The 12,166-nt window shown below is 52.3% G+C and overlaps 1 protein-coding gene across 1 annotated transcript in view; it reads left to right on the forward strand.

The window, feature by feature from the left end:
• The window catches only part of LOC106749606, a 47,788-nt gene extending 35,639 nt beyond the window's left edge, over positions 1-12,149 (forward strand). The window contains exons 3-4 of the mRNA XM_014629257.1: positions 6,851-7,003; positions 10,741-12,149. Of these exons, the coding sequence (XP_014484743.1) occupies positions 6,851-7,003; positions 10,741-11,778 (1,191 nt within the window). The 3' untranslated portion in view covers positions 11,779-12,149. The remainder of the gene's footprint in view (positions 1-6,850; positions 7,004-10,740) is intronic.
• The last annotated feature ends 17 nt before the right edge of the window (positions 12,150-12,166 follow it).

Consider the following 12,166-nt stretch of genomic DNA (forward strand, 5'->3'; position numbering starts at 1 on the left):
GGGGGGGGGGGGGGGATTGTATCGTCAACGTATGTATGTAACGGCGGCATCAATTGTGGGCCGCTTTGCTCCGAAAGCGCGCGCGAGCGATACCCTTGTTGTAAATTCTCCGTGGGCGTGCGGCGCGCGGTAGCTCGAGTTACCAAAGAAGCATGTTCGTTGGAAAAGTTCAAAATTGCTTCGGAGCGATTTCGAGGATGGATTCGATATTGCGTCTCTGCACCGGCTCAAACCGATCTCCCTCCCTCTCTCCCTCTCTCTCTCTCTCTAACATTTCTCTTTAGATTATGAGAGTACGGCGCCGACGAAATATCCCGATAATGCACGACATAGTGGAACCTCTTTGTCTGAGGTATTCTCCGAGGCGTCGTCGCTGCCGAGAACGCGAATTCTACCGATACTGTTGAACAATCTCGCCATGCTCCCGAATTCTTCCGATCTTGACTTTTGCAATTGATAATCGCAGACGCGCGATTCTGCGCTCATTTATACTCATGTAGATTTCATCGGTGTCTTCCCTTGCATTTTCACTCTTCCACACTTCTGAAGTCACTCGCACTGTAAACAGAGTCATACTAACGTTGTACGATTTTCTAAGTTCCATTACTGAGAGACTATGGGAGGAGAGAGGTTGACACAATCAAACTCTAAAGACTGAAGTGTAACTCTTCTATTTTAATGTTTGATCATGCATTCATAGAAAATAGTTTTGAGTTACTGAAAAAATTCGAATTTAGACAGTGATTTTACCAATGGTAATATTTTACTTAAAAAAAAAATCGTAATTTCTTTACTTTTTATTACTTTGGTTTGCAACTTGCAAAGGCGATGAAGTTGAAAGATAGTTCTAATAAAAATACATGACTATAGTAGGTATTCGGAAAACGTTTTTTAGCCACTGAACTATCTGAAAACAGATACTTTTATGGGAAAGAATTTTTTTGCTGTGAGAGTGTCAAAAATCGTTTATTCTTTACTTGCAAAATAATAAATTACATTGTTACGAAAAAAGTGAGGGACCATGTTTTGCAAGGCGCGCAAGACGCGCAAGTTAAATACCATAACATAATCTGACCCTAATATAATACCATTATTTATTATTCAAAAACCGCGTAGTCACAATGCTTATATTCGTTCACACATATTTTCAACCAAAAAATCCCTCATGGCGTCAAATTATACACCGAACGCGCATTACGAGTCTGACTCTGCGTCAGATTCGGATGGCTGCCAAACATACATTAATCGGCTTATCAGATCCGCATTATGTTTAACGAACAAAGCGATTTTTCGGGAATAGTGAGAAATCATAGATTGCGCACTTCTCTTCGCTGCAGCTCTAAACGCACTCTTTAAACTCACCGGGTCTACCTGACCCATAATGCGGTCAAACAGTTAAGCCGACATAATTTTGCGCGATTTTAAATTCCACGGTTGCGATTGACCCGTTCCAGTCGCGATTCAACCGTCTCGACTCTTTTTCCCCACGTCTCGATAATTCCGCGATCTACGGCTCGCAAAGTCGGTGAAACGCTGGAGGAAATCCGACGGGTTCTCTCTCTCTCTCTCTCTCTCTTTCCCACTTTCCAAGCGAGAAGCCGACTCGGCTGAGCCATCGCGTCTCTTTGTTCCGTCACCCGATCCCGAATACTTTTTCTCCCTGGATACTGGGGTATGACCTCGGTGTTCGGGCCAACGCTTTTCCCCCGCGGGTCTCCATCCTTCGCGCCGCACAGGATCGTCCCTCGCTCACTCTCTTTCTTTATCTCTTTCATTCTCTCCCTCGCACGCTGCCTCTCTCGTCCTGCCGTTTCTCCTCTCTTCGGGTTCCCATCTCCGGCGCTGGCATCCCGCGGCACTCAACAGGGGCCGGTCGTTTATCTAAATGGCTACTGGGTGGCCCGGCCGGCCGTGTCCCGTCCCAACAAACCAAAACTAACCCAATCACACGCCTCCCGGGCTCCTCCGGCGCGTCCGAAGAAAGGATCTCGAGCGAAGGAGGCGAGAGCTGATATCCTAAGCTCGCGGAGGATTGTCGTGTCGGCGAGTTGTACGAGGGCTTCTCGGTACTCCGTTAGGCCTGCTCGCTTTGCCGACTCGCTCGTTCGCTCGCCGTATCGCCGTTCTCGTTATCATCGTCGTTGCCGCGGTGTAATGGAGGTAATCCGACCTCGTTGAGAGAATATTTAACGCTCGCCTCTCTTCTACCCCCTTCCCCCCCGCCCCCTCCTTTCCTGCCCTTCTTCCAACCCCGCGCTCACGCGGACGCTTCACGACTTGCCGTGCCACTTTCCCGCCGCTTCCTAGTATCGTTGTTATGCAACGTTACGACGCTACTTCGGTACTGTTTCAATAGCCGGACTCCAGTGGTCGTCCTCGGCTCATTGATACGCACTTCGCGACCGGGACCGAACTCTCGGATCGTGTTTTACTGCCGGCGGTGTGTACGACGGTGCGGTTTACACACGCGCGACTCCCGCGATCGCATCGCGATCCCGCGATATCGTCGTTTAAGTAGTCGTCTGCAGTTGCGCCTGGCCGGAGTTGGCTCGTTGAGAGTCCCGGGTACGTTGCTCGCGAGACCGCTCGGTGATAGTCGTATCGTCGCACGTGAAACGACGTGATCTCCCGTCGTTGCGAGACAATCGATAACGACGTCGATGAAGATAATTACACACGTCGCTACGAGAGAATTCATAATCGCTCGTTCTACGGCTGTTCCCGGTGCCGAGGACGAGTCGGAATTTCGAAGCTCGTCGCGCCAAGAATGTCGACCTCTCAATTCAACCTTCCCCACCTCTCTCTCTCTCTCTCTCTTTCACGCCTGCCAATGACGCGTCGCTCGTCGACGGTGAAAACCGAGCAGGCTAAACGCGCGACTTTCAGATACCTCGCCGATATCTCGCGAGAGCGGAAACATTCGAAAGTTACTCGTCGCCGACTCGTCGGATACCGTTTTCCGAGCGCTCGACGCCCGGCGAGCGCGTTTCTTTTCGCGAGGCGTTGTTCGCTCGCCGCTTACCTGTTATCCACGTCGGCGGAGGAAGCGGTCCGCGCGGACCACCCGGTACATGACTGCGCTCCCCCCTTCTCTCTCTCTCTCTCTCCTTTCGATTCGCGCGCTATACACCCCCGCGCCCCGAACGGCGCGGCTCCCTCGTGAATTTTTTTAATCCGCTTCGTCGGTCGCGCCGTGTCGCGCTGTTTTCTCCCTTCGGCATTGCGGCGGCGACGGCAGCGGCGGCGTTCGTTTAAAATGCAAACCCGCCCGCGGTCCGCGGGGGCTTTAAAACAGCCGCTGTACCCGGATTTCGCTGCCGTGCCGCGCCGCAAACTTGGCCCCGCCAAGTCTCGCGCGCGCCTCGCAGGGGGATTTATGGCGGCGCTGACGCGTTTCTATTCTGGACCGTCTGCGAGCGGGAGAACGCGTCCCGCCGACGCGTTTCTCTCTCCCCCGCGCCTCCTATCGCCCGCTGCATCCTCCGCCCTTCACACCTCCTTCTCCTCCTCCGGAATCCTTCCTTTTCCTCGATCTCGCGCATCTGCGCACCGCGCTCCTGGAGAGCAGCGGACGGAGGGGCGAGCGGGTTCGATTGAAATCGCGCCGCGATAATATCGGTGCGCTTCGCTGCTTTCTTAATAATCGCGTGTCAGGCTCCCCCCTCCCCCTCCCCCTGTGGGTCCACGTTACCACGGGATTCTTACCTCTCCCTGTTCCGATGAAATTCTCGTTTTCCCGGTTCCTCTCTCGCGTTACGATCTTACGATCTATTAGTTTCGAGAGGCGAGCGAGAGCGAAGGCGCGTAATTCCCCCGTTCTCCGCAGTCCTGACAGTCCGGTTAACGCAGTAATGAGCGGCGGAGGGATTCTCTTTCTTGAAACTTTTCGATTGTTCTTCAATTTTCCGCGCACGCTCGCTGCACAAACTCGCCGGCGTCTCGCTCGTCTCTGTGCGCGAATGTAGAATAAATTAGTCGCTTAGGACGTTTCACGTCTTGTAAAGTATCCGGTTTTCCTTTTGAAATCCTCTCTCAGATAAAGGAGATTGTACTCTCTCTCTCTCTCTCTCTCTTTCGTTCGCTCCCTCTCGAGGTTCGGTCTTCAACATTTCCAGACACCGGATCCGGTATCGTGCGCCAAGAGCATCCTTTTCCCGCTCGACCGTTATCCCCCCCCCCCCCCCGGGNGCTTTTCCTCGCGGGCGCTTTATCGCAGCCGGCCGATTATCGCCTCGCGGCATCCCGCATCTCGCCCGTCGTATCGGGAAAAAAGATTCGAGCGGGAGACTCGCGCGCGCGCGCGCGCGTCTGACGATCGAGCGTTCTCGAAAGGGCCGCTCGCGGGAGCGGGAAATCGGGGCTCTTGCGCGCGCGCGCGCACTCACACTCTCCTTTGACCGAGAGGATGTTGATTCAGCGGGCGCTGATGCATCGGCTGATCGTCGTCTAATCATTGACGCAGATATGCCGTGAGTAAAGGTAGGGCGCGCGCGATGCTTAATTAGCTTGTCCGTGTAACGCGCCACCGAGGGCGGCTCGGGTAAAGGGCTAAATTTATCCCCGATGGTCCTTTGAGCCCCTCTAGTTAGGCGCCTATTGCGCTTATGTGCGCGCACGCACGCACTTCCGCGTTTCAGTCTGCTGATGCATCACTCGACACGCCGGTCGTGTCTGAAAGTTCCGCTTTTGCCGCCCGGATTATTATTAACTCGCACGGATAAATGTGCAAATATATATATGTGTGTGTGTATGTGTGTGTGTGTGTGTGTGTGTTTGTACATATATTTATGTATGTACGTATGGAGGTACGTGTATACGCGCGCGTAATTGCGGAAAAAAGAAATTATAACCGAATTTGTACGTGTACGGCCCCGCGTAACACGATCTAATGAAACAGTGTGTATATACGCAAGCCCGACGGCGCCGAATTGAATTCAGTTTAGAACTCGGGCGCGCCGCTTTTTCGGCGAATTACGCATGTCGGTAAATTACGCTGCCGAAATTAACTCTCTTTTCCGTTTTAAAGCGGATATTTCGGAAACCGGCGAGAGAGAGGCCGTGTTGGCGCGAGGTCCTCCTCCCGGGCAGCCGATCTCGTCTTGGCTGGCGATCCGCGACGGCGGAAATTGCTGATGCATCCTCAATAACGGGGTCGAACCGGGAGGAACGGGCCGCACAAAAGAGAGCCGGTCGATTTAGACAGGCGGCGAGAACTCGCGCGACGCTCCGCGCGCGTCTATCCGCCGCCGTGACGTATCGCGTGACCACGACGTCCTGGCAGAAGGCGGCGGCCCGCGTTTAGGCTGGGCACATGTTCGCCGACGAAACCGCTTCCCGTCGTCTATTCACCTCTAACCCCGAATTTTGCGAGCGAACGCGCACACGTGCCGCGCAACGCGTATAATCAAGACCGTCCGACCGTCCGATCTATTCTCATTCCGCGTGTCGCGTATCCTCGGTCGGGGCCCGGGGGGGGGGGGTTGATTAATGAATTTTNATTTTCCTTTCCCCGACGGTCACTCGTAATTTACCGTCCACGACGGTGGGCTTCAAGCCGCGGCAAGGCCAGGCGACCGGTTCGTGTTTAGGCGCGCGAGGATTTTTCCTCGGAAGGACCGACCGGACTGCCGCGGATCGCCAAATATGGTCAGTTTGGTGTCGCTATTGTTATCCCGCTTGACCACAGCCACTTAGCCCGAGCACTAAACTCCACGAGTTCAACTTTACCCTTCAACAGGTGTTTAGGGAAATACAATAATGTCGCGCATGCGCGCCGAACTTCTTGAGGTCGCAAAGTTCGCCGGAACAATCTGACCGCGACCATGCCCGCGGGCGATGCCGGTACTTAGGACGAGATTAATTAAGATTACGCAGGACGCGCCGCGGTTCTCAACCGCCCGGGATGGCCTTAACGGGAACGAGCAAATCTCGCGCGGTTGATGGGGAGTTTCGTTAATGCGCTCCGGATGGAAAATGCCAGGACTGTATACTCTCTCTCTCTCTCTCTCTCGGTTGACGTGGGACACGGCCTCCGTCCTTCCGATTCTAACGCGCAGCTCGGCATATTTTGTTCATCATGAAAGCAAATGTTTAACACGCGTAATAAATTGATAGAATACTTCGTGATTCTGTCCGGCTTGTTCTTTGATATTGTAATCGTCGAAAGTGAAGAGTTGAATGAAGTTTCACGGGAGATTTTATTTTTACCGGTCAAATGAACTAATCGGAAAATATAAAATTGTATTTTTCTCCCGTGAAATATCGACGACGCGCGGGGGAAATGAGTGACGCCATTATATTTGCCGCTTAATGTACGTAATCTTATTTCTTACAGTACATTATGAATTAAACATGATACCGTGGTTGAAGCTGCAAAAGATAAATATAATTGTAACTACAATATTTTCACGTGCGACAAGGAAGTCTACCTTACCGGCAGCGGGTACCGTTGTTGTAGGCAACTGGTGTGCCAGTAATCGATAAAATGAGCTGTCCGATGTCGGTAAGGGATGGTAGGAAACTGTATGCCGTTTCCGACTGGGGAAAACCAGAGGTAGAAGCGACTCTCTGGATAGTAGTAGGTGGCGTTTGAACATAGTATAAGCATCAGTTCGTCGAAAGCTATTGTTAAAAAATCAACCAAATAAGCGCTCGTAAAATACATGAAATTTCAAATCTTTCGTGCTGGGGATCGATGGAACGAAGAAATCGGTGAAAGCGCATCGTATTCCCGTCCCGTTTTCTACTGTTAACGATAAGTTAACACTCACTGCGATGTAATCTATTTATTCACAAGTAATATGGGAAACACGCTTCTCATCATTTCCCGCGTTTCGTTTTCTTTTTACAGGCGTTGAACGGTGCCGAAGGTACAGTGCCGCCCGGAAGGGTGTACAAGAAGGTCGCGATCGTGGAGAACTTCTTCGACATCATCCATGCGGTTCACGTCGATCTCGAGGGCCGTCCTGGGAAGCATGCCGGTCAGAAGCGCACCTACAGAACGGTAAACAGCCATCGATTTCCGACCCATTCGTATTTGGTCCGCGGTCTCACCGGGAATACCGGTGAATCCCGCCGGAGAAGCGAATGACGCTCGCTCGCGTCATTAGACCTCGGGAATGGAAGTCCACGACTCCGTCGAACTCCGTAGCTTACTCCGGCCGATTCTCGCTCGTCCCGCCGCCCAACGATGCATCCCGGCTCGCTCCAAGTCGCAGCTGCGTTTCACCGAAGTAACCGTCGATCCGCGAACGATCGAATTTCGAATTCGGCTGCTATCGGCGGAGCGCGGTGAATTCTTGCATGGTTGCTCGCGACACGCGATATTTACCGTTCCCGAGGGAAGGCATCGAGGCGTTCAAGCGTCGAACACTCGATACCACACGTCATCTCACATGTTCCGGCGCGCATTCGCGTAAACCTCTCTCCGGGGTATCATATCTGTTCTCTCTCTCTCTCTCTCTCTCTCTATCTCGCACCCTCGGTACGGCGGTCTCTTTCTAGCTTCCATCCTCGGCCCCTGCGACCAACCTCCCACTCTTCGGCCTCCCATTCTCTCTCTCTCTCTCTCTATCTATCTCGCGCGTCTCTGTCCCTCTCGCTCTTTCTCGCACGCCGCGATCTGCTTGTGATTCAAAACCTCAGGACACTTGTTGCATTGCCTGCTTACTCACACACTCGAGCGTTGGCGCGACGGTGGAACTGTTTTACGTTCAAGTCGGCGTTAGGCGGCGGGATTCATCGGCTCCAGAAGAGCCCCGCGTTATGTCATCGGGGCGCGCGCGTTGCGCAACTCGATCCGCTTCTGCCGCTCCGAGCGGCGGAACGGTAGATTTCGAATTACCGCTATTACATCGCGGTAAGGGTTATACAAGTTGACCGAACCAAAGCGCAGTTCACCTTTGACAACTCGGACCTCCTAACGCGTACAAACACGCGCGCGTAGCAGCGCGTGCAAGTCCGTCGTGTCGGAAGTCGATCTCTTCGAGATCGCTGTCATCCGGTCATTTAAAGCCAGCGGCTTTTAAATGACGCTTGTTTTCGTGCTGGGTCGTTCGCTGGATGGAAATACCGCCTTTCGATTGGTGTATTGTTATCCCTTTTTTGGAAATGCACCAATCAGAACGCAGTGTTTCTATCCGGCGAGCAATCCAGCGCGAAAACAAGCGTCTTGTGTCGCTGGCTTGAGTCACTGTTTGTCACCTTTTCTTGACAAGTCACTAGAAAATTCGCCAAGCAAAAACGGGTCAATGTAATTATTTTTCTTCCGTGCTGCCGTTCAATTTGTAAGATATGGACATTCTATATATATATTTTTCGGTATTTCTTCGTTAAACCGCACCGAAAGCGTACTTATATTGTATCATTCATATACCTTTGGTTTTTCCTTATTATACATTTTCAAACCGTACGATGAAAAGAACTCTGGCTATATGTTAAATTAATCGAAGATAAACCTGGAGAAGTGTTGCTTTTTTCCTGAAATATCCTTAGTTACTCTCAGAACTGGACAAAAAGTGGCAATCTTGGTCACCGTTTTAATGCCCGAGAGATCGATCTTTGTTACCTTCTCTGCCGAGAAGTCATTACTCAACTTTCTTTTGTTCCGATGACTGGATGGCAGCGCAGCGATCGCGTCGAATAACACCGTAAGGTTTACGGACTCCCACCGATAATTTCGCTGAAACCCCCTGCGGGCCAAGATTCAATTCGCGAGAATCATTCACTTCGTACTTCGTCGCTAAATTCGTCGAGTTCCATTTTTGGGACGAATAAGAGATGGAAGGCGAAGCGTGAGGGGGGGATCCTCGATCACACGTTACAATTCGACGTCCATCAAACGAGCACGCGTGCACTCTGTTCTAACGGTTCCGTCAGGACGGTCGTCGCTGAAAAAAAAAAAAAAAAAANTTCCCACGTCGCTGTCACCCTTCGGAATACAATCTACCTCTCGAGTCCGAGCGGAAACGTCAACGTGGCCGCGGTAAGTCGCTGCTGCATCGTGTCGATCCCAAGTACATTATCTCGCTTCCCTACCTGTCGCGCTTTTCTTTTTCGTCGTCCCACGAGCTCGCCGCGCGAAGTCTCGGGTAAATCTTATCGAATTACTACCCCCCACGTGAGCGCGTGCAGTTATACGTACACATCAAGCACGTCCGTTCTCTCTCTCTCGCTCTCGCGGAGGCTGCCATCCTTGATTAAGTTATGCCGCCCTTCCACCTCCTCGGAGAGAAACGTTTCCTATTAAGAGGCGGGGAACATCCCTCCGGCTGAACACCTCCTCGCAGAAGACATCAAAGTTCCGTTATACCGCTCATGAATTTTCCCCAGTGGGCGTCGCGCGCGTAAAACGGCGCCACGTGACAGCGATACGTTCGCCGGCGAGCGAGGAGCGGCGGGAACAACGGGTCGTTCGCGCGCATTAATGCGCGTCTCGATCGACAATAGCGGTCGTGTCGTACGTATCTATATATATACACGTATATAGTACACATCGAGCGCGAACGTGCGTCCGCCTGGGTGCGGCGCCTCCGCCAGATGGAATTAGTTAATTGCCTGATGACCGGGCCGGTGCTTGAACGTAACGATGTCGCGACGTTCGCGAAGTGCGACGCGGCGAAACGCGCGTCCGATCAATGGGCGACGGTGTGCCCGATGTCTCCGTCGCGCGCGCCGTACTGATTAACGGCTCATTAAAGCCGCACGATTAACTTGCAGCGCGCCGCCTCCTCGCGGTCCGCTTACACCGAAGTTTTGCGCGCGAGCGCTCCGCTCACGCGGGAGAGAACTACCGGCGGAAATCGCGAGAGAGACGCGTATCCTCATCTTCGTTCTTCTAACTTCCGTCGGCAAATAATGGTCTCTCGACCGGGTCGTAAATCTATATTCTGTTCGGAATCGCGATTAACCCTTTTAGTGCCGGGCGAAAAAGAGGTGCTTATGCGAAGATAACCGGCCGATTTTACTAGGATTTGGTAAAAGGCTCATAAAAACCAAACGAAAAGCAATATTTAAAAATTATTTATTTTAATTCTCTCGTAATGAAATTAGACTATTTATAACGTATTTTAAATTTATTTTGGTAGAGATCTCTCGCAATGCGAATAGTAAAGCGCTACAAGGTGCGGGCCGATATATCGGCTCTGGCACTTCTCGCCGGTGTAGCAGGAGCCGATATATCGGCTCCCGGCACTAAAAGGGTTAAAACGGGGAAGAATTTGCGAGGGCGATTGAAAATTGCGCGTCGAACCGCGGAAAGCCGCGGATCGAGCGGGAATCGGTTCGCGAGAAATCTACGCGGAGGGGAAGATTTTTTCGTCTCTACACAATTTCTTGGGATTGAAACGAAGGAAAGTTTGATCCGACAAACGGGATTATTTAATACGCAATGGAATACGTTTATTTTCTAGTGAAAATCAAATGCTATTTCTCCGAAATAATATTTTTCGTTCTATCAAACAACATTGGTTTTATTCTAGTAAAACAACAACGTTTTCATTTAAACAAAATAATATTTGATATTAGATTATGTTGCTTATGTTAAACAAGTCGAAGAAACGCGTGTACTAAATGCAGAGAAACCCTTTTGCTTGTTTACCGGCGAAAATCATGACAACCAAAATGCATCTTCGTCACGTTCAACTCGCTCATTGAATTGCGGGAAACTTATCGCACAGGAATCGTTCGACGGGCGCACCCGAATTGTCACGTAGAATGCGCTTTTCTGCTTCTCTGTTTCAGATCACAGAGACGTACGCGTTCCTACCTCGGGAAGCGGTGACGAAATTTCTGCTGGGTTGCACCGAGTGTCAGCGGCGACCGCGGACACCGAGTCCGACGAACCTCTCCGGTCAGACGCAGTCCAAGACGTCGACGACGACGTTGACGTCGACGGCGACGTCAACGGTGACTCCGTTGAGTCCCGTCCTAACGGCAGGCGGCAACACAACCGCCCTCACGGCGACGGCGTCGTCGTCATCGGCCGCATCGGTGCAGAGCAGTCCAAAAATACGCGACGGTAATAACCAGCACGCCGCATCGTCGGAAGGGAAGAATCTGCACAGCTACAGGCATCAGAAGCAACACAGGCTCAGCATCGCGATAGAGAAAATCGAGAAGGAGAAAGAAGAGAAGTACAACCCGCTGAGCATTACAAACTTGCTGAAGAAAGAGCCGGTGAACGGTGGTTTTCTGCCGAGTACGGACACTCTGCCGGACTCGAGGAGGACACCCGAGTCGGACCGGGCGAGCTCGAAGAGCTCGGCGTCGTCCAAGAGGAAGCGAATGCTGCCGGAGGGACGAACACCCTCGCCGCAGCCGAACCAGCCGTTGCCGAGGCCGTGGAGCCCCGGCTTGGATACCAAGAACACGCCCATCGATTACAGCCGACCCATCACCACCTCGTACTTGAAGCACCAGCAGAGGATTCTCCAGGCGGAGAAGAGCAAGGCGACGGCGGCAGCGATGGCGAGCGCGCTGCTGAACCCCGTCGAGAGCGATCCGAGGTTCACCGCGACACCCCTCGCCGACGAGATGGAGAACGCAGAGCGGGAGAGGTTCTCGCCGGCCACCGGTTTGATCGACACCAACCTCAATCTGTTGGCGACCATCCAGCACCTGCACTGCCAAGTGATGCTGGCGCTCACCGAGCGGTTGCGGCCGTCGATCGCGGTGCCGAGCCCGTTGGTCCTGCCGCCGACGCCGACGAGCGTCCTCACGGCCGGTCCGCTGATGATCGGCACGGAAGTGTCGGTGCAGACGGGCGAGAATCACTCGTGAGGTGATCGCCGCTAAAGGAGAGAAAGAGAGAGAAGATCGGTGTTCAGTGACTCTTCATTGGGAGAGATCCGCGGCGGCAGTTGCCGAGACTACGATTGTGATCAAGGTGAAATATTGCACTTCACACCGCGACCGATCAACTATTTCGCGTCGATAGTAGCAGTAGTAGTAGTAATAATAATAACGATAATAATAATAAAGTAATAATAATAGTACACGGCTGCCTCTGAGTAGCGTAGCCCGTCGAGCGTAACTCACTCACCGTACGAGTTTCCTCGGCACGGAGATCGGATAAACTCGCTCGTGCCGATCGGCCGGATCGGAAGGGTGGGAGAAGGGGTGCGAAAGGTGAGGTAACAAAAATGTCCCAGCATCCCCCCCCCCCCCC

The sequence above is a fragment of the Dinoponera quadriceps genome, unplaced genomic scaffold (assembly GCF_001313825.1).
Source record: "Dinoponera quadriceps isolate SergipeBrazil2010 unplaced genomic scaffold, ASM131382v1 scaffold4009, whole genome shotgun sequence".
Lineage (NCBI taxonomy): Eukaryota > Metazoa > Arthropoda > Insecta > Hymenoptera > Formicidae > Dinoponera > Dinoponera quadriceps.